The sequence below is a fragment of the Coptis chinensis genome, chromosome 6, assembly GCF_015680905.1.
Source record: "Coptis chinensis isolate HL-2020 chromosome 6, ASM1568090v1, whole genome shotgun sequence".
NCBI classification, from domain to species: domain Eukaryota; kingdom Viridiplantae; phylum Streptophyta; class Magnoliopsida; order Ranunculales; family Ranunculaceae; genus Coptis; species Coptis chinensis.
The window spans coordinates 71,319,961-71,342,182 of NC_141461.1; the positions used below are offsets into that span (position 1 = coordinate 71,319,961).

The 22,222-nt window shown below is 35.8% G+C and overlaps 3 protein-coding genes and 2 long non-coding RNA genes across 6 annotated transcripts; 1 reads left to right on the plus strand and 4 right to left on the minus strand.

The window, feature by feature from the left end:
• Positions 1–32: 32 nt before the first annotated feature.
• On the minus strand, positions 33–790 carry LOC147494265 (uncharacterized). 2 transcript variants are annotated; one of them, XR_015197377.1, is made up of 3 exons: positions 596–790; positions 317–487; positions 33–217 (listed from the first exon to the last, which is right to left on the minus strand). It is a non-coding gene; the product is annotated as an uncharacterized LOC147494265 (long non-coding RNA). The 2 variants fall into 2 exon arrangements; XR_015197378.1 differs by having other exon boundaries at positions 297–487.
• A 4,353-nt stretch (positions 791–5,143) lies between these two features.
• On the minus strand, positions 5,144–6,829 carry LOC147494266 (uncharacterized). Its single transcript, XR_015199120.1, has 4 exons — positions 6,735–6,829; positions 6,244–6,606; positions 6,007–6,120; positions 5,144–5,369 (listed from the first exon to the last, which is right to left on the minus strand). It is a non-coding gene; the product is annotated as an uncharacterized LOC147494266 (long non-coding RNA).
• A 2,482-nt stretch (positions 6,830–9,311) lies between these two features.
• LOC147494267 (uncharacterized) lies at positions 9,312–10,667 on the minus strand. The gene is made up of 4 exons (XM_086568153.1): positions 10,491–10,667; positions 10,100–10,393; positions 9,905–10,007; positions 9,312–9,813 (listed from the first exon to the last, which is right to left on the minus strand). Exons 1-4 carry the CDS (start codon positions 10,631–10,633, stop codon positions 9,346–9,348), a joined length of 1,008 nt encoding a protein of 335 aa, XP_086424279.1. The 5' UTR covers positions 10,634–10,667; the 3' UTR covers positions 9,312–9,345.
• Positions 10,668–11,020: 353 nt separating this feature from the next.
• On the minus strand, positions 11,021–12,574 carry LOC147494268 (uncharacterized). The gene has a single exon (XM_086568089.1). It carries the CDS (start codon positions 12,572–12,574, stop codon positions 11,021–11,023), a length of 1,554 nt encoding a protein of 517 aa, XP_086424215.1.
• Positions 12,575–20,227: 7,653 nt separating this feature from the next.
• LOC147494269 (small ribosomal subunit protein mS80 (rPPR6)-like) lies at positions 20,228–22,173 on the plus strand. The gene has a single exon (XM_086566937.1). The coding sequence runs from the start codon at positions 20,370–20,372 to the stop codon at positions 22,005–22,007; it is 1,638 nt and encodes a 545-aa protein (XP_086423063.1). The 5' UTR covers positions 20,228–20,369; the 3' UTR covers positions 22,008–22,173.
• The last annotated feature ends 49 nt before the right edge of the window (positions 22,174–22,222 follow it).

Consider the following 22,222-nt stretch of genomic DNA (forward strand, 5'->3'; position numbering starts at 1 on the left):
GCGGGATGGCGATGCGAGGAAAGCATAAGGATCCAATTTATTTCAGGTATGTATATCTGCCCAAGGAACTTTGTAAATGTATGAACAACCTTGACTCTAGGAAAGCAACCAAGTGCATGTGCTTGCTTGATTATTGAAAAAGTTGCAGATATTGTAGCGTGACTCGCAACAATAGCAGCTGCAGTCCCAAGAACAAACATTGGCCAGTATAAACCCTCTGCAAAAATACGATATATTAGTTAGTTATCAAGCTTTTTCAGGAGAGATGACCACATTAAAGTTTAGGTACGATGTACCACAAGAGATCAGAACAGACTTGGTATGGAATGATAGAAAGCATGGACAACGTGCCCAGGTTCTTCATAAGGTAAGCAGCCTATCCTATATACGCCAATAGGCCGGAGGCTAGGAAACACGATTAATGTGAAAGCAATCCGAACTACCAAAACAGGAAAATGGTCTAAATCAGCAAAGAGCGCTTTTGTCCCTGCAGTAATGATGTGCACATCAGTAACCCAAGAGACCGCTAGTCCTTCTCAGTAAATGCAAATGAATTGGAGATGAGATGCACTAAATAACAAAATAAGAAGTTGACCTATGATACTGAGCATTATTCCTCCAAGGCAGCTCCAACCTCCCTTTTTAAGAAACCGATATACATAAACAGGAGAGAAAGCCTTCAGAACTGTGACCATGTCTCCAAATGTTGAATGCACCGACGCCTCCTGTCATAAGAAACCAAAGGAGTGCGATTGGAGCAAAGAGCCACCCAACTTTATCGGTTCCATAACTTTGCATACGATGTCAGCAAGGAGAAGGATCTTCTAGACGTTAAGACGAGTCACGCACAGATTTTGACTAGGATTCCTAGTGTCCATATAGTTGAATCTATTTATTTTTTGTTTCTTTTTCACGTGTATGACGTAGTATAAGTTTAATTTTATGCTTAATATTATATGCTTGTTTTATTTTCTTGGGGAATTTAGTTTATAAGTAAAAGGTAAAACAAAAACAGATACATCATGCCAAAAAATTTCATTTTTTCTTTTATACATATTTTCAAAAATACAAAAATCCAAAAAGATTTTATATTAGAATAAATATCCCTAGTATAATAAACCATGTATTCTCGTTCTATATCAAACAACCCAAGCCCCAAACTTATTTGGGGGTGGCATATTTTCATCAGGAATAACAGAATACAGGTGTATCGCCATTTTTGCTCATGGTTCCATGATAATCTCTTTCCTTATCTCTTCATACTTTGAGGACAAGCATAGTTCTATCATAGAGTTGGTATAGTAACATTTTGCAAAAACTATGCATTTTCTATATAGTATATAGTATAGTATATTTCTTCATTTCTAAAAAAAAATCGAAAATGACCAAAAATATTTTTCTGTTTAGTATTAAAATGTCTTGTTTCCTTTTTCTATGAGGAATAAAAAGTTTAAAAGTCTCATTATAGCAATAGAGTAAGGACTTGTTCTTCGTACATAGACTAATATACGAACAATAGTTTCTGCATCTTTTCATGAATAACATGCATCAACATTTGTATGTATATAGCAATGAGTTTCTGAAGTCAAGGTTAGAACAATTGATTTCCATATCCTGTGAGAATCTAGCCAAAAGCCTCATCTGAATGATTATTGAGTGATGACACAAAAGATGTCTGGATAGAAAAACCACACGTCCCCTTGCTTGATCACCACACCATATCCTATGAGGGAATTTAGGCCCTTTTTGGATCGATATAGCCAAATAAACGTTAAAAACCCAAAAACATATAGTTTTCCTCTAGTTACCCCTCTTGAGCCTTCACCCTTTCTAAAAGCCTTTTTATTCTTCACCAATAATTCCTAACCCATCACAACACACAATAAAAAGCTTACACAACTGATGAGTTGAGAACTGGGTGGTTATCAGAAAAAGAGAAGAGAAGACCTTGTATAAAAACAGAACAGTTATTTGCGACCAAAAGAAAAAGAAAAGAAAGAGAATAAAAGAAAGACCCATCAAAAACCAAAACTCTAAAAACCAAAAATTAAAAATCGAATCTCCCAAAACTTTAAAATCAAAAGGAGACGATATCAAAAACAAAAAGAATCAAAAGCAAAGTTAGAACTCCCAAAATTCAAAATCATATGGAGTCACAAAACCAAAAGGCTAAAAGAATGTATCACAATTCGGAAGCAAATGACCAAAACGAGGTTCTCCTCTGGTTACAAGTATCTTGAAGACCAAGTTTCTTGACTTATCAAATTTTGTTTTTCCCTTTTTTTTTCTTTCTAAACCATCACTCTAGCCTTGTAACTCCTAATAAAATACCTTTAGCTCGATTAAGAATAGGATGGTTTGACAGTAAGTGGCAAGCATAATCAATCGACCCCACCCCAGTTTCTTTGGACGTCATTTGAATATGTGAGAAATATAAGTCCCCACTACACTTGAGAGAACGAACCTTGAGTGAATCTATCAGAGAGTTGTGATTGCAACACACCCCTGTGAGAACCCATCTTAAGGAAGCTATCCAAAAGCCTCAGAAACAACTCTTCTTTTGCATTTCATTGCTCATGTTTTGTACAATTATCTTTAGATGCTTAAATTACTGAACATATGTTAGTCTGAGTTCAAAGGAGTTTGTCCTTATTAACCGCTAATGAGATATATGAACTTCTGAGAATAAATAAGAAAACAAGACCATTTGTACTAAATAGAATAAGTTTGTGAGTACCTTAACTAGAAAACTCTCATGAGACTTAAAGCTCGTCCACAAGGGAATTCCTAGTGGTTTAAGGCCTTGTTGCATATGGTCAATGTAATCGCACTCTGCGAAACGAGATTAGTATAACATATAATAAATCACTCATTCGTGATCTTAGTTTTTTTTTCTCTCATCTTTGCTTGGGAACAAACAAGATCCTATTTGGGGGTGGTGATCAGCTCCCAAATGTGCGTTTTATTACCCGTATTTTGCTGCAATACAACCTTCCTTACGCTTAACGAAAAGATAACTCATAGCTTTTACTGTATTTTTCAGGTTAAATAGTATTTCATACCACTTATCATAAAAGATGCGTCTTCGCACCAAAAGGAGTCTTAACCACGCTTATTATGAAGACCAATAGTTGCTATAGAAAAGTGCTAAAAAAGTCGAAGTCATCCGGTCAAAGTCAACGATCAAAGTCAATAGTCAAAGTCCTCAAATCAAAAAACCAAAGATGGAGGCCCTTATCTATCTCAAATTATAAAGACTTTATCCCTAAACCTACGTTGGTTAAGAAGGCACCAAAAAGCAAAAGCAAAAGTGAAAGGGTGAGGTGTCTAGTTTGTAATGGAGAAGGGTAAATCTGTAATTGGTAAAAGTAGGGGTATATAACCCAAAAGCAAGGGAGAGAGAAACAATCAATTATCTTAGGATCCAAACCATTTGGTTTATTTATTTTTCTTGTCTTGTTTTCAATTCATGTTTTTAATTTCTTGTTGTTTTATTTTATTTCATTCAACTTGTTATTTCATTTTCTTTATTTGAATCAAACTTGTTACTTGTTCTTTATTTTAATCTTCAATCTTGTTTGTTGCTTTCATTTCAATGTTTTAATCAATTCCTTTCATGTTTTCAAGTTATTTCAATCAACAATCGAAGCTTATTTCAAGTTCATTAGCTTAGAACCATTATAATCCTACAAGAGTCTACCTTTCTTCTTCATATCTCCCTCACTCAAAATCTAAACAATTTAGGATGAACCTAAACTCTTAATCTAAACTCTTTTGAAGTATACTCACTACAATATTAAAGCTTCAACTAACATAATCAGTTTCATTTCCATCCACCATTGGTGCTAATCCCTCAATATTTCGACCACCTTCATCAGTTGGAACATCCTCAACATTCACATTGCCATCCAAATTGTCATTCACATCCTCAATAACTTTTGACTTCTTCTTCTTCTTCTTCATACTAACCAACTGTTATGTTCTTACTTCAAGCAATTCTTCATCCATATCACTTAAATGATCCAAACTAGCAGTATTAGACAGTCTCAAATTCATCACTACTTAAATCCTTTTCTATAACAAGGCAGTGGGACACAACTTCATTATGTTCAATATACACCTAAACTACACCTATTCTCCTGGCATACTCAACCATCTCAATTGTCTCTTTGTCACTAAGGATTTAGTGGATATTATTCTACAAAACTCTACCTTAAGGTGCCCAATACATGTTAGATAAATTATATATATTCAAATCATCCTTCACTATCTCCAAAAGTTCAAAATAAGAAATCTTATCAAAGTCCAGCTCTGTGACATGCTCTATTATACCACTATAATTTAGCATTGGTGAGGTTTTAAATCTCCTGGAATGGTGGAATTATATCATTATACTCTCATGATTAGTTTCCACTGAAAACGAAATAAAAATGATTTCAAATAAAATAAAGAACAAATATTATTATATCGAACCTATACAAATAAAGAACCACCAATAATATTATACCATTATATGCCATATTCTATACAAATATCGAAATGAAACATAAAGAAAAGTAATCACTATACCAAAACAGTACATTCCTAACGGTCAGAAATCGTTACTAAAAATATTTGTAATGGTTTTTTTGCTTCACAGTTTGGGCGTTTCTAATACGTTATTAATATTTGTAACGGTTTAAAACCGTTACATAATTATTTATTGTAACGGTTTTTTCCGTAACTAAATATATTTGCTAACGGTTTTATGTGCTTAATTGTGTTACTCTTTTCTAACATTAGTAACGCTTTTATAGAGTTCATAACGCTTTTTGACCGTTACTCGTTTTTAACAACAGTAACGGTTTTATAGTATTAGTAACGCTTTTTTGTGTTACTCTTTTCCAACAACAGTAACGGTTTTAGAAAGTTAGTAACGTTTATTTATGTAATTGATTTATAGAATTTGTAATATTTTGGTAACGGTTTTGTTGCTTTGTAAGTGTTACTTATTACAAAGCTTAGTTACGGTTTTCCACCGTTACAAAACTATTTCATATATAAAAAATAATAATTTCCCCCAAAACCACTCTTTTTGGGAGACTACTAACCTACATAAAGATGTCCCCACTTATTGGGTATTCTACAATCGTCCATAACATAAACAAAAAATCTCACAAGTACATCTAATCACATAATCTTTTATTAAAATAATATCACAAAAACGTCTTTTCATAAATAAGACTTGTCACAAATGAAATATATATTGTTTTCCAAATCAATGGGACTTGTCCCTAAACTCAAGCTCTCACGTCATTTGTACAGAACTCCCACTTTCAATAGTTGCAAGCATCAGGGGATGACTTTGGGATGGTATCATCAGAAAAGTCCTTTTCATCATATACACCAATAGAAATAAATAAAAATGAGTCAGGCAGTAGAAAACAAATATGTATAGATATATACTTATATCATTATATCTTATTCTTAAGTAGTAGCTCCTTATACTCAAACTACAAAATTCAAAAAAAAGAGTATGGTAATAGACTAGTAGCAATAGAAGCATAGTATTGAAAGTTTATGTAACGCCCCAAAACCCTATAACCTTGTCAGACACCTTGACGAAAGACATAAAAATTTCGGCAAAATCTCCTTTGTATTTTCAACATTTCTTAGACATAAATCCCGTCATAACCTGAAAATCAAATAATATACTTTCATATCTCAGACCTCGGTCGTAAACCTAACTACTCAAATATATATTGATTCGTAGAACCAGCTACTTAACCATCTCGACCAATGCCAGTTAAGTCAAATAACTAATCCTCGAATCAAAAGGACACTATATACACTAGTATACTGCATTGCAGTGGGGGCATGAGCGGAGCGGGGAAGATTTTTTTTAGGGGGTTTCAAGAATATGAAATGTCCATCTTACTTAGGTTTAAACGGTTTTTATTCTTTCATACATAGCTTGACTGGATGGGATTGGAATATCAATAAGCTACAAAGAAATCACGAACATACCTTAAGGAGTTTTCCAGCAACCATAACAAAACCGGCATCAGTGTTTCCAATTCCATTGGCAAACTAGCCAAATGCACCAGCATTGCATGTGTGTAAATCAATACCAAGCAGGACCTGCAAGCAAATTAAATAAAGTCATAAAAGGAACCACAAAAATAAAAGAAGCCTATTGGGAGAGGGAGAGAGAGAGAGAGAGAGAGAGAGAGGCACCTCCCCAAGCCTACAATGATGACATACCTTTATCATCCGGGTTAGCCTGCAATACGATTGAACAAATACTTGATAAATACCAGCAGAATATTAAATTCACTTAGCTGGAAAGATACAAGCGCTTTCATACTTAATGCATAAACATCCTTTTAATTTCTAAATGCAAAAAAGGGTAAGAACTTGGCCTATGTGGCTTGTGTGTGGGCTGTTAGTGGTCTGCAGTGGCTTTTTTGTGGCATGTCAGTAGTATCACTAGATTGTTCAATAAAAGCAGTTGTTTGGGTAGAAGCTCACTCATCTTTGTCTTCGTTCTCATCGTAGTTAAATGGAAGTGGTACAGACTTGAATGCGCGATACTTCCCGACATTGTTCAAGTGCTCATTCTCCAGCCTGGTCAGTTAAAATTTTGAGCTTCTCATAAAGTACAAATGAAGACATAGAATTCGAATACAAAATCAGAATATATATTGCAAGTGATGAAATGAAGTTGAGTTGACAAAATTTCTAAATTGTCACACCTGAAGAAATTCCAAATGCCACGACGAAATGATCTCAAGGCTGGCAACAATTGTAATTAAGGCTTGTGGATGAAGGGAAGATAACTGGAAGTTCAAAAGATCCGCATCCAAGCAAACCTCGGCCAGGACATTCAAAACCTGCAATTTCATAATGTTGTTCTGAAGCATTAAAATGTAGTCCACACATCAAAGAAACAAGCATTGCAATCATATTTGTAAAACCTACCATGGCACCATAGTATACATTTTTCTGGGAGACAAGGAGCTTGTCTCTTAACCATCAATTCTTAGAATGCCGTTGTAGGAGGCCCCAGTCAATAACTATGTCCCAGTAAGTACTCACAATCAAAACATAAAGTAACCAAACCATACTGAAAAATTCCACGTTCAGAAAGTTTGCATATCCCAAACAACTTATTAAGAAAACTGCATCCTTCACTCGAGCCAAATTAAAGGACCTCCTGCACTAAAGCCATCCAAAAATCTAACTCCATCTTGGGGCCCATCGTAAACAAGAGCATCACCAACTAAGACTTCCTCTATGCAGACCTTTTTTTTCACTCATGAAACTTTTCGCCATTGCAATCTCCAAATTGTCTCTGTCATGACATACCCCTTAGCAACCACTACACCATCCCTATCTAATAAAGATACATTTGGTGAAGAACCAAGCGTCCCAGAAGGAGGATTCAAATTTGCAAACATATTCATCAAGTTTTGTTGAGTCGAGTGACGAATAGAACTGGAACCGACTTCAGTTTCTGGTGTTGTTTGGCCGCACAGTGGTTGAGCAGTCGGTGTTCCATTGCTTTTGACAGCCTTAAGTACATCCTGACACAATTTATAGTAACAATTAGTTATACATAATGATATTGTATGCAATAAAGCACAAGTGCAAACTGCAAACTCACCTTTAACACGCCCATGACATTAACTAAGGAAAACTTCATCTCATTCATTTCCCCCTTCAACTCAGAATTGGATGAAGAGTTTGCTTGCTACAATAATGCCTTTGCAATACCTATACATTGCAATTGCTTCTTAGACTTGTTGGAGCTGATTCCACGAGTTCTACTCCCTTTGTCGGGCCCAAAGACTTCAGACAACTCATCATTATCGAAGTCTACTTCCATTACACTATCCTCACCACCCACGCTTGCTTCTTTTCTTCTTTTATGAGAAGCCTCCACTTGTTCCTACAATATTAACCACCGATATGAGTAATACAATATGCAACATAGTCTATATACAATACCAACACACAGGTAAGTTCAAGCTTCAATGTTATTAAAACTTACATAATGGGTCTGAGCACTTGCTAATATAGTTCCATCACAACGCTCATGTCCTTTTTTCCAACTATCTACCCGTCCATGTTTTCTGCTAGGATCTTCTTTATCCTACAAAAAAAATCCTTAATAGTTGTTAGCATAATGTGATAAGAAATTGTTAGTGCAAGAATAGACACCTACCATTTTATCCAGTTTATGGGCATATGTGTCCCGCCCATTAGTATGTCGATATATATTCTTTTTGGCATTCTCTGCATTCTTTGCGTTTCTAGCTCTCACTTCAGTGGTACTCTCATTTCTAACAAACACAGCCCAATGATTTGGGTCCTTACCATCTGGGCATGCTGCAATAGCTTCTTCCACGCCCCAAGACTTACGCAAAAATTTCTTTCCAGCGGGGCATACTTTTGTCGATCCTAACTTTTGGGGAAAGTCCTTTTAACTTCTCAAGTGCATTGCTTGGGGAACATTAGGCTCAAATTCTTCCTACATGACCAAAGTGACTTTTGTTTATTTCATATTAAGTAAATTTCCATACATAGGGCTGGACAACATGTAAATATAGGATTGGAAAAACATACTAATATTCAAGAATAATGGATGTTATCATCGAAATTAAAGTACATGTAAATCTTACCATTAATTTATTCCAGACATTATCCTTGAAGCTTCCATCTATTTTCCTCCAATCCTTGTAATGAATTGGAATACGAGATCGAACATAAATACCAACCTGGGTATTCCATTTGGCATGGTTAGGACCCACAGCGACGCAATCCTTATCAAACTCTATAGGTAACTTGGTAATCGTTGGTGAGTTTCCCGAAAGCTAAGATGTGTGAGAGTCTGAAGTTGAATTATGAGATGGAAGTGGGACTGAACTCGATGGCTGGGAAGCAATAGATTGAGAATGACCTAGTGCCATTATTAAATAGCCTACTATATGACAAAAAAATGTTAGAACAAATAGGTAAAATTAGGATACCACAAAAAAATGACAAAGTTCAAAAGTATACATTTATAGAGACTATTCTTAATTTAAAAAAAAAAAGATAAAAAACAACTCAAACACACCTTTCACCCAACTACACAGACAAACTTCAAAATAGAAAGAGTTTATATATCTAAAAGTAGAAAATAAGAAGTTCGCATGCAACTAAAAATCTCACAATATGATAGTGCAACTATTACAATCAGGTTAGACTTTCCATCAACGGCTGCAAATTAGGTTGGTCCTCAAGAATAGATTGGAAGTCAATTGGTGCATCTAGTTCATCAACTCGACTTGTCAATCACCTAGGCGAATTTATGACTACCCATCAGTTAGGATTTCTCAAATCCTCCGAGTAAAACACCTGACTAGCCTCAGAAGCAAGAATCACCGGCTCATCAAAGTATTGATCAACACTCTTTAGCCTATTGAGATTAACCATCACCAAATTAGAATCTAGACAAAGTTTACAACCATTGGTCTTGTCCTCCACCCTCACCCAATTGCAGTAAAAGACAACATGCTGGAAGGTCGTATAGTCCAACTCTATTATCTGTTCGATAACCCCATACCACTTAGTAGATGCATCAATGGGATTTTTGTCTTTCCTACTCGACGTAAACGTAGTGATTGCTTTCATGCAAACACCACTATCTTGTGTGGAAACTGTTTCGTCATGCGACCTAGTAGAGAACACAAAACCATTAACACGGTACTTTTTATATGTTTTAGCTTTGAACAATGGTCCTTGGACAAATCGCCATAAGTCACAATCTGTGTCTTTTGCAACCAACAACTGTGAAGTAAAAAAAAATGACAATTAGAAAGATAAAATAAAAATACTAATTGTAATATCCTACTAAACTAAATTATATATAAAACAATACCTTGTCATATAACCACACAATAAACTCAGTCTGTATCTCCACTTCTGTCTTTGCTACCCCTTTTCTTCTGGCACGTGCAGTTGCTTGCAAGGCACGATATTCACTACAATTTGTTTATACAGTTTGACACGACTATTTATTACGACTTTTTAGACTAGTAAATGTTTGAGTCAAATCTATCAAAAACAATCAAACCTGTAATGTTCATCAAGCTTTTCGATGTCGAGTCGAAAAAGAACCCACCTACGGATTTGTATCCATTGTTCCTTGCCTAGGATCACAGTTTTACCCTCAAGTATAGGCCCCTCATCACTATACTCTCCATCTTCATCTAGAAATGCCTCACGAGTAGCTTTGTGATTTCCATCCCGAGAATTTGGCATGTACTCCATAGCATACCTAACAGACTCAGAAACAATATAGGACTCCGCAATGGAGCCTTCAACATAACGTTTATTGCTCGGAATATTTTTACACTCCTTCATTGCCCTATTAAAATAAACAAAACCAAAATTGTACTTTGTAGTTTCAAATTAGATAATAATTGCCACTAAATAAGAAATAAAAGTAAAGGCATTTTACATACCGTTCAAATGGATACATCCACCTAGGATACACAGGTCCACAAATCAGCCCTTCATCAGCCAAATGCACCAAGAGGTGGATGCTGATATCAAAGAAAGCGGTTGGAAAATACTTTTCCAATACACACAATGCCTCTGCAACCATGTATTTGGCATCTTGGATTTCCTTTTAGATTAAGACTTTCGAACATAAAAGATTAAAAAATAAGCTAATCTGATGAATAGCTCTACGCAAATCGCGGTGTTTTGGAAAAGTGTGCTGAAGCAAAACTGGAAGCAAGTAACACATAATCACATGATAGTCATGTGATTTCATTGTAAACAAACCAGGAGGACTCAAAGTGACAATGTTTTTTAAGTTCGATGAAAAACCTGTAGGAAGCTTCAAATTCTTCAAAATTGTGCAGAACTCAAGCTTCTCATCTTTATTCAAGACAAATGGGGCCTTTGGTTTAACAGATCTCCCTGTGATTGGGTCTGTTTGCATCCATTGACCACTATGAATCCCCATTTTCTTCAAATCCTCTCGTGCCTAAACTGTATCCTTTGTTTTGTCTTTCTTGTCAAGAATCGCATTTATTATGTGTTCTGCCACGTTCTTCTCATCGTGCATCACGTCAATAACATGTCGAATTTTATGCTTCGGCCAATATTCTAGTTCAAAGAGAATAGACCTCTTATACCATGCTTCAGTAACTTCATAATCTTCATCATCTTCATCATCTCCAATAGCAACCACATCCACATCATCTATACTCCGTTTGGTACCTTTTAATACTTTCCCTGTACATAATGGACCGCGACTTAACATTTTCTCAATTACTTCTCCCTTTAACCTTGGCGGAGGAGGGTTTAACTCTTTTGTCTTAACTCCTAAGTACTTGCCTTGCCTAAATGGGTGATCAGATTTAAGAAACATCCGGTAATTTGTATAAACGATCTTCCTTGCATTCCGAAGATGCATAGACGGAGTTTCATCACCACAAATAGGACAGGCTTTGTAACCATGTGTTACACAACCTGATAAATTGCCATACGCTGGTAAATCATGAATACCCCACATCAACATAGCTCTCAAAGTAAAATGATCCTGTTTGTGCATGTCATAAGTTGCCACCCCTTCTTTCCATAACTGTTGTAACTCATCAACTAGTGGTCTAAGGAATACATCAATGTTTTGACTCGGTGCCTTCGGCCCAGGTATTAACAACGACATCATATGGAACTCAGATCTCATGCACAAAGACGGTGGCAGATTATAAGGCACCACGAAAACAGGCCAACAACTATAACCAGTGGATTGAACACCACGTGGATTGAATCCATCAGTTGCAATTCCAAGCCAAACATTACGCCCTTCCTTAGCAAAATCTGGCCAATCATCTTTACATGTCTTCCACTGAAGCGAGTCGATTGGATGCCTCATATAATTCCAAGAAGGTGTCGCTCTACTGTGCCATGTCATTTCACGTGCTATCCATGATATAGTGTACAACCTTTTAAGTCTAGGAATCAAAGGGAAATGTCTCAATACTTTTCTCGCCTCTTTTGTTTCTTTCTTTCCCGATTTCCCCTCCTTTAATTTGTACCTAGGCGTTTCACATTGAGGACACACTGTCAAATCAGCTTCAGTCTTATAATATAGCATACAATTATTTTCACATGCATCTATGCACTCAGCTTTCATTCCCAGATCTTTCAACATTCCCTTCATTGCAGGATACTTAGAAGGCAAAGTGTTTCCATCTGGCAACCACGTTTTCAACATAGACAAAAGTGCGGTCACACTATTTCCCGACCAATTATACTGCTTCTTCAAGTTATGGAGGTCCACAGCTGCTGAAAGGGTTGTGACAGGAGCCTCACATGAGGGGTATAATTTTTCTTCTGCTTTTTTCTTATATTCATTATACCTCTTACCCAAATCAGGTTCTAAAACAATAGGTGGTTCAACATCTTCGGCTTGACTTCCATCGCCTCCACTCAAATCACCCACTAATTCTTCATGCATACCATAAGCAACATCAACAAAATTCCCTATCCCTAGTCCTTCCTCACTATTTTCTTCTTCAACTCGGTTTACCATTCGATCCTTATATGGGTTCTCACCATGTAAAACCCATACACGATATGTTGATTCTATACCGTTATGAATCAAATGTTTTCTAACTATATCATATGCAAACCTTTTCCTATTTCGACATTTGTTACATGGGCAAGGACACGTGGTCGATGTTTCGTCTTTGCCACTAGCGAATAGAATAAAATCGGAAACCCCCTGCCTATACACACTCCCAAGTCTGTCATTTTCATTCATCCAATCTTTTGGAATCGGTTGAGACATTCTGCAAGTAGCACATCAAGTAAACACAAGGAACAAGTGATAGTGATAGGGTCAATGTCATTTCCTACTAGCCTGGCTTTTAGCACTATCTGTTTATGAAAATTTGATGCATAACGTTCTATAAATATTGAACTATCTAGGTAAACAAGCTAAACGGTGCCTACATTTTAACCATTAAATTACTAAACATGATCAGATGTACTTCAATTGGTAAACACAATTAGATACGAACTACTTGGCACTGGAAGGATTAAGTGTGGACTGATTTCAAACGCTTTACTTTGAAGGAATTATAACATATAAGCACAAAATGCAAGACAAAATAAAAGACTTCTCATTCTCCCCAACACGCGTACACTCTACTCAAGATATACACCTTGCTTCATTGTAGTTCATTGTAGATTTTATTCCAAAGGCTCAGCCAATAGGATGCGGACTGTCAAATCACTTCGATACAAGTTCGAAAATTTTGAACTTGCTTCAAATATGAGTTTGAATTTCAAAAAGAGATACTTTGTGCTAGTCTTCAAAATAGCATCAAAGGAAGACTTTTTATGGTCTCGATGGGTGTGGACTCATAGTACCAAAAATAGGCATTTCTGGACTATGGAACCATCGAGGGACTGCTCTTGGGTATGGAGGGATATTCTTAAGCAAAGAGAGACAGCCATGAAGTACACAATACATATGCTTGCCAACGGCAATACTACTTCTATATGGCATGATCCTTCTCTACTTCTCTACTTTATGACACTGAAGCAAGGAGCTGAGCTTACTACAACTGCCATGATGAAGCTATGGTCGATGGTCTTATAGAGAATGGTAGCTGGAGCCTCTTATACATAACTTACCGTAGAGTGATATCAAATCCGAATACTTAATAACACTGACATTCACAACATGCTTGACAGTGACAAAGCTGTATGGATCGGACCCTTTCTCACAGTGAAATATTCACAGCCAAGTCAGCCTACAAAACCATTAAAGGTGGGAAGAGCAAGGTCGTATGGTCTAAGCTTGTGTGGGGATCGTATGTGATTCCTAGACATTATTTTTGCGCCTGGAAACTACTATCAGGTATGGTAGCATGTCTACCCAAGATATAGGTTACTAGTTAACAAAGATATTGACCCAGTGTTAGAATCATTCAACCGGTGAAGGGGAGGACACTAACAGATGATTCCCTTTTATTCAGAAATTTGTCATCAACAGGACTGGTGGTATTCATTATACAGACCGTGTGTGTGTTTGCTAACATGAATATTAATCTAACAATCCACAAACCAGGAAAAATATAAATCATAACATAACTAAAATAAGTAATTACTAATTACATACAAAAGAGCAAAATCAAACCACAAAAATCGAATTTTTTAATGAATAAGACAAGTAATAAAAACCGCACCTTTGGTTATAACTGTAGCCAACCAACACCCAAGTTAATTTCAGTTGTGATATCACCTAGTAGTAGTGTGAAAAATTGAAAAAGAGATATGAGATGATGAAACATAGAAAATCATAGAAGAAGAAGGCTAAGGAAGTCGTTACCTAATAGCGGCGATGGCGGATCGGGTGTCGACTCCAAAAACTTGTTGAACGATGAACTTGAACGAGAGAGGCGATGAAAAGAGCGAAACTTGTTGAACGATAAACTTGTTGAACGAGAGAGGCGATGAACAATATAAAGCTTGTTCATAGTAATCTTAAATAGGAGAGAAAAGAGCTGATAATTTTGGTCTTTCCCTCTCAATCACGAAAATTCTTTCCTCTCACGAAATTTTTTATTTAGAAATCTTAAATTCTAATTTAGTTATTATTTTAATATTATATTTAATATTCACGATTTATTTACGCTTTTTGTCCAAACAAACAATTTAAAAACGTAACAAATTAATTCTCATATTTGGCAAAATTAACGTAACACTTTATATATAATTGTAACGCTTATAAAACGTTAGGAACCTAGTTACACTTTAAAAACGTTACTAAGCAAAAAACTGGAGCGTTACTAATATCCTGTTTTGGTGTAGTGAATAATAATATAACATACTTGTTTAGATAGTTAAACTAGGTTTTCTTTCAACAAGAATTTCCACAGGAACACCTGAATTTCTTCAGACGAGGGTTGGTGAAGTTAGGGATTTTGGAAGGAGATCAACATCAGGACTTTGAGAAAGCAAAATTCTTGAAAACTCACGTGAGTGAGAGCATGTGTCCTTCATTTCTCGTAAAAAAACCAAGATGGAGTCTCACATGTTGTGCATGCGCTACTTACGTGGAGACTGAGTTGCCATGTGTACGCATTATGTATGCCAAATCATCAAATACATATACATACTTCACAGTATATATAGACGATACCCATTTTAGCAATATTTTAAATCTACGGTACCCTATTTTGCAAAAATAATAATACAGTACTCATATTGTAAAATCTACTATAGTTCAGTACCCAAATCAATAATTATTTCACATATATACAGTGAAAGGTACTATATATTAACCTTTCCCCACTCTAACAATAACAAGTAACAACAACAATGTTTTGACCCCCACCTATATGGCAAACGTCCATTAGTAGGGGTCTCCACTTTATTCGTTTAATCGACAGGGCTAAAGCCCAATTTGCAATACTATGGATCAATGTACAAGCCCATTAACTCATGTGTCTAAGGCTGAACCTTAGCCACATGGCTTGCCACTTACGTACATTCATTTATGTCCAAATTCGTTTCATATCAAAGAGATAATCATCAATTAAGAGTCAGGTTCAATTACAATTACTTAAGCTACAAGAAGTCTCTACTCTACAGATATAAATACAAAACTATTTTTCATAAAGAACTACGTTCTTGAGACTTGATCCCATTGATAATTTGGATACGTAGGCAACCAAAAGGTACAGTCTCATCATTCACTCAATCACCAACACTTTTCTCACTACTCTTCTACGTTATTCACCTATTTCGTCACCACTTAGTATTTTGATCATATTTGGTTGAAACAAACAACAACACCTTCTCCACGTTCCAATGAGGTACATATACACTCTTACTCTTCTACTTCTACTTCTACAACAAGTAGTGAAAGTGAACAACAAGATCGAAACCATTTCACGGAAGAAGTTTGGTTATAGTAGAGCTTCTCCTTCCATAAGATGTCCACACCTCAAACTAATAGAAAATCGCACTTCATCAAACACTCAAGTCATTATCTCTCCTTCCCCATCCCTTGAACAAGACCGTAGTGTTGAAAATGAGACAATCCCAAGTTCACTTAATGATTTATTAGATAAAAATAATGAGACCCTTCAAGTATTATGGAGAGTTAAAAATTGGAGAGAAAGAGTTCAATTTGTCATGGATAAGATTCTTAAGTTACAACTCGAGGATTTTGTAGCTGATGTCTTGGACGATCGCCCCATTTGCTTTTTAGTTAAATTAATGGGTGGGGCAATCGAGTTTGCACGCATTGGAGTTGTGTGAGTGGTTGATCCCCACCCCACTTTGTTTTTTGCTGGGTAAGTTAAATTGTATTGAAGAGAAAACAAAAAAAAAATGACAGAAGGTGTATAGGGAGGCTCTAAGGTCAAGCTTAATCAAGCATCAATTACTTCCATTTATAACTATGGTGTAAAGTACATTTCACTTAAATCTATAGAAAGTACATTTATGACTTGAAGATTATATAAGTTAAACTGCAAGAAAAGAACCTAATAGTTGTCTAATGACGATATTACCAAGAACAAATCCATTTCAGCCTATAGAATGAATTTGTCAAAGCTATTTATTACTTATGGTTTTTGACATTACAGAATCGTGTACTTGATCATAGTGTTAGGAGTAGTTCATCATCATTGCATAATTACTTCTTGAAGGTTCAGGAAGTTTATTGTGCTTGTTTCAAGTTCTTATTTAGAAACTCTATTCTTGTGGCAGAACAAAAATGGTGAAAGGAAAAAGGATAGTGGAACAATTTGGTATGGGGGAAAAACAATTTGCCTGGGGATTGTTAAATCTTTCTTGCGATAAGATGAAGAAAAGAAAGAAGGCTAGTGTTCAAACTCATCATGGAAAGGATGTGACTGTGCAACTTTCTTTGGAAATCTTCTCTGAAATCTTGTCTATACTTCATGTCGATTACATTGTGCAATTTATGAGCGTACGTAAGAGCTGGTATGACTTGATTGAAGATCCCCACTTTATTTACTTGCAATTGCTCAATGGTCCCATCATCGTTATATTTACTACTAGTGAGAGCGAGAACACCCCTGGTAGATTCTTTTTAATGGATACTGACATGTACTGGTCATAATGAGGGTATGTTTCGTTATGTTAAAATTGGTACAATGGAACCTGTGTTCATACACAATTCAATTACAAAAGACTACATATATAACATTGGAAAGGGATCGGTTTACTCTCTAATGTTTACTCACTTTTGTACTCTCAATAATAGCCATCAGATGATTGGAATCAACGTTTGAAAATCTGCTGATGTGTCCCTTTGAAACTAGATAATCTGACCAGGCTAGAGCCGAGCCATTTACACACCAAAATCATTACCACTACTTTCTAAACACGTGTCCCACGTTTCTCTCACATCTTCGGTCAAACACACAAAACTTTCCAGAGACCAGACTTCTCTTTCTCAAAGTGAAGACACCATTTTTAACAACTAAGTGTCATGAACGAATCCATCGATCAATTTTGTGTTATCTCTCTCTCTCTCGCAACAAATATATTTGCAACATGGAGAAACAAAGACCTTCGAGTTTGTTGACAAGATGTATCGTGACTTTTGGTTTCGTCAAGAAGTCGCCTCACAATCATTCGATTGTGCAAGTTAAAGCCAATGATCAAGTTTGATGAATTTCGAACAAAAACATGCAAATCATCTTTTTCCCCCTCCATTTTACTTACTTTATTTTTTATTTATTTTTTAATTATTATATATTTTTTGTGGAGATGGAAACTTGATATATCAAATTTGGATATTGAGAAGTTCTTATTGTCATTAACAGATGATTTGTGGTGCCCTTTTCATTTTTTTTTTTTTTTTTTTCTAATTAGCCAAAAGTTTACCAATAAGAGTTTTTCAATAATATACTACCCTTCAAATCCACCCATGAGTCAATGACGGTCTCAGAACAAGATTATATAGGCTTGGTGGCTTTCTCTTAAGTGGACATGTCTGTTAACAGATATGTTCGTGGGGGCAGCTTATATAGGGTCTTTAACAGCATATATACTATCTCGAACAACTTTTTAATTTACGCTTATTAACTTGTTCGTGGGTAGGTTATATATGACAATATATAAGTTGCACAAGACACTATATAAGCTTCTCAAGACGCTATATAACATGTCCGTAAACAGGCAATACGTTTAAGAGAGAGCCTAGACTACTTTTCAATTCAAAAAGCATGTAACGTCACTTGTCACTGGTGTTCCCAATTCCTAGACTTCCATTTTTCTTCTATTAACCTTTTGGCTAGTGCCATAACCACACAACCAATACAGTGTTTAAGCTTATCATCGGAAAAAAAAAATACAGCGTTTAATATTTTATTTCACCGTGAGTTTGCAAACCATTTGCTATTAAACTTGTAGGCTTTCTCTTAGACGGACATGTCCGTTTCGTGGGACAGCTTATATAGTGTCTTGAACAACTTTTTAATTTAGGCTTCTTAACTTGTTTGTGGGCATCTTATATATGAAATTATATTTGTTGTTTAAGACACTATATAACATGTCCGTAAACGTTTAAGAGAAAACCTGATTAAACTTTATTATAACACACATTTCAAATGATCTGGGTGAAATGAGAACAATTTAATTTGGAAAACAATTATCGAATGAACAAAACAATTTGGAGAATTGATGCGCTTAGATTAAGATCATGTTTAATACAAAAACTCATCAATTTGTGACAAAATGATAGACTTTTCTGATTACATCTCCTACCATACATTGTATCGATAACTTTTACAAAACTTTATCTACACAAAATAACAATCACCAATCATGACAACAAGCTTCAAACAATTAAGCGAACTGCAGCAGACTTTACTTTGCAAAACATACATCATCTCGAGAAGCTTAAACACCATGCATGATTCGTTTCCATTTTCAACCAGAAATGGTACCATCTACAAAGTCAGAAAAATTAAATGGTTGAGCATTACAAACAACAATTTTGTTGAAATTCCCATACTTAACGAATGAAATATATTTAATGGTAAAAACAAAATTAAAAGGGCCCCACATTGAAATGTGGAAAGTGATACATACCATAAGTTTTACTGTTGGGATTTCTAGGACATGTATATGCTTATCATGTCCTTCCTTTAAACACACATGACACTTTCTTTTCTTCTGGTTTTGAGCTATCTCCATTCCACCTTTATATCTTGTATCTTTGTCATCGTTCCTTTTAGCCTCGCCATCTTTCTTTCTTCCTTTTGTTTGTGATACATTTGGATCTAGATGCACTTGAGAAGGTTGACTATGACAAGAGTGGGTTGGAGCCTCATCATGAACAACATTACTGGGCATAATTTGGGATATCTTTTTATCGATTTCTTTCATACCATCCATGAATATCTTGTAACCCTCATCTGTTTGGTTGGCAACACAAGCCCAATGAGTTGCTTCATGACACATATAACAAAGTTTCATAGCATTGCTTTGTTCGGTGCAAATAGACACTTCCTTGTCAGTCTTCCTGAACTTGTTAGCCCCCTTCAACCATCTTTCGTTAATAAAATATTTAGGAATTTTAATGAAATCAAACTTTGTGAACACTTTTAATATGTGGACACAAGGTATCCCAACAAACTCAAAATGGTGACATTCACACGTTCCCTCAAGGGTTTCTCGATTCATCTTTACCATCCACCTATCATTTCCTCCATGTATGTATTGCGCAACATGCACATCAGGTTGACTCCATTTTCCTTGTGTACGTACACTAGCTAAAATTGAGTGCATTCAATCAACTTTAGCTACCATCAATTCCAACCAATGACATAATAATTTTACAATAAAAAGAGAGAAATCAGTACTCACATTGAGAGATAAGTGATAGAGAAAGGAAACAGAAAAGTTAAAGAATGGTTTTTTGTCTTCTTCTTAAAGATACAACTTCTTGATTTCTTGTTTGTAAAAAAATAGTGTTTTCAAACTATGAAAAGAGAACTCTGGTCTCTGAAAAGTTTTGTATTTTGACGGAAAATGTGAGAGAAATGTGGGACTCGTGTTTAGAAAATAGTGGTAATAATTTTGGTGTGTAAATGACTCGGCTCTAGCCGGGTCAGATTATCTAGTTTCAAATGGACATAGCATATTTTCAAACGTTGATTCCAACCATTTAATGGCTATTATTGAGATATGAAAAACAGATATGTTATTCGCTCTCTTGGGCTTTTAAAAACCCAAAAACGTATAGCCCAAATAAAAGCTCAAAAGAATTACAGTCTCAAAAGGGTGGTTTCCAGTTTCACACTGAATACAGATCGAGATTGAAAAAAATAATAATGTGGAGATCAAATTACCTAATCAGATACTCAAAACAAGCAGCTCATTTGATTCGAAATCAGGTACAACGATCATTACTTCATTTATCAATTTTGCACTCTCAAAACCCTAGGTTTTTCTCTAATGATCAAAATCAAATTTTGGATGTTATTTCACCTGAATTAGAACACCCTTTGGGTAATTTTGATGAAAATGACCCTTTTTCTATTTTTGATGAGAGCCCTGGCCCTGGTTTTAATATAGAAGAAAGTGTTGAAAGAGATGAACAACAAGTAGTTGATCAAGTTGAAGAAATAGATAGGGAGGAAGTTGAGAGGGTGTTATCTGTTCTTCAGAGTAGTTTAGATGGCTCACTTGAGTCTAGTTTGAATAAATTGGATGTAACTATAAATGAAGACTTTATGGTTAGAGTAATAGAGACACCACTTGTTCCAGGTGATAGTTTGATTAGATTTTATAAATGGGGTTTGAAGAGATATAAGTTGAAGACAAGTACTCGTGTCGTGGATAGCCTCGTTCGAGCTTTTGGAACTGGTATAATTAGGAAGAGAGATGTTTATGCATTGTGGGATTTGGTTAAGGAGATTGGTGAGAATGATGTTGGTGTATTGAGTACTGGGATTCTGAATGAAGTGATATCTTTGTTTTGGAAGTTGGGTAAAGGGAAGGCTGCTTTAGAAGTGCTTAACAAGTTTGAGGATTTCGTTTGTGAACCGAATGTGGATTCTTATTATTTGACGATTGAAGCATTGTGTCGTCGTTCCATTTATGATTGGGCGTGGCCTGTTTGTGAGAAGATGCTTAATGCAGGAGACTTGCCTGATAGTAAGAAGATTGGCAGTATTATCAGTAGTTTCTGTAAAGGAAACAAGGCAAAGGATGCACATTTGGTTTATTTGATGGTGAAAGAGAAGAACAAATGCCCTCCTCGAACGGTTGTTAATTTTTTAATCACTTCTCTGTGTAAAGAGGATGATACTGTGAAGTTAGCTTTGGAATTGCTGAATGATTTCTCAGGAGATGCGCGCAAGTATGCAATTAAGCCCTTCTCTTGTGTTATTCGTGGTCTTTGTAGAATTAAAGACATTGAAGAAGCAAAGAAGGTGTTGTCTAAGATGATCGACGAAGGCCCACCACCAGGCAGTGCAGTATTCAATTCAATCATTAATGGGCTTTCGAAGGCTGGAGACTTGGATGAGGCGATGGGGTTGTTGAAGGTGATGGAGACCAGAGGTCTGAGACCAGATGTGTATACTTATAGTGTACTCATGAGTGGTTATGTGAAAGGAGGTCAAATGGATGAAGCGCGTAGCCTTTTATCCGAAGCAAAGAAGAAGCATGAAAAGCTTTGCCCTGTTACGTTCCATATACTTACTCGGGGGTATTGCAAGCTCGAGGAATTCGATAAGGCTGTCGAGTTATTGAATGAGATGAAGGACTATGGTGTTTATCCAAATGCTGATGAGTATAATAAGATGATTCAATCTCTGTGTAACAAGGCTTTAGACTGGAGAACAGCTGAAAAGTTGTTTGAAGATATGAAAGAGAAGGGGTTGTATCTCAATGGGATTACTCAAAGTCTAATAAGAGCAGTCAAAGAATTGGAAGAAGAGGATGTGCTTAGCATTGACGCATAGATGCTTAATACACCTAAAGTTTATAGGTGGTTTCGAGCCAAGGCTGTTGATTTTTTATTTGTACTTGAGTTTGAAGTTTTTGTAGTTTATTTCCCTTGCTAAAAGGAATGAAAGATGCTTTGTGGCGTCAATTTTGGATAGATTATCAATTTTCATTTATTATCAAGATCTTTTGCCGCTGTTATTAGCGTAGAATCTCATATGTAATAGTGCAC

What these genes read in the sequence shown, in the direction of transcription:
- LOC147494268 (XM_086568089.1), bottom strand. Translation starts at nt 12,574, where the DNA reads ATGGTAAACCGAGTTGAAGAAGAAAATAGTGAGGAAGGACTAGGGATA.
- LOC147494267 (XM_086568153.1), bottom strand. Translation starts at nt 10,633, where the DNA reads ATGGTTGCAGAGGCATTGTGTGTATTGGAAAAGTATTTTCCAACCGCT. An exon ending in TGGATGTATCCATTTGAACG is followed by an intron (nt 10,394 to 10,490) that starts GTATGTAAAATG and finishes TTATTTTAATAG; the next exon opens with GGCAATGAAGGAGTGTAAAA. An exon ending in TTGTGTGGTTATATGACAAG is followed by an intron (nt 9,814 to 9,904) that starts GTATTGTTTTAT and finishes TTTACTTCACAG; the next exon opens with TTGTTGGTTGCAAAAGACAC.
- LOC147494269 (XM_086566937.1), top strand. Translation starts at nt 20,370, where the DNA reads ATGTGGAGATCAAATTACCTAATCAGATACTCAAAACAAGCAGCTCAT.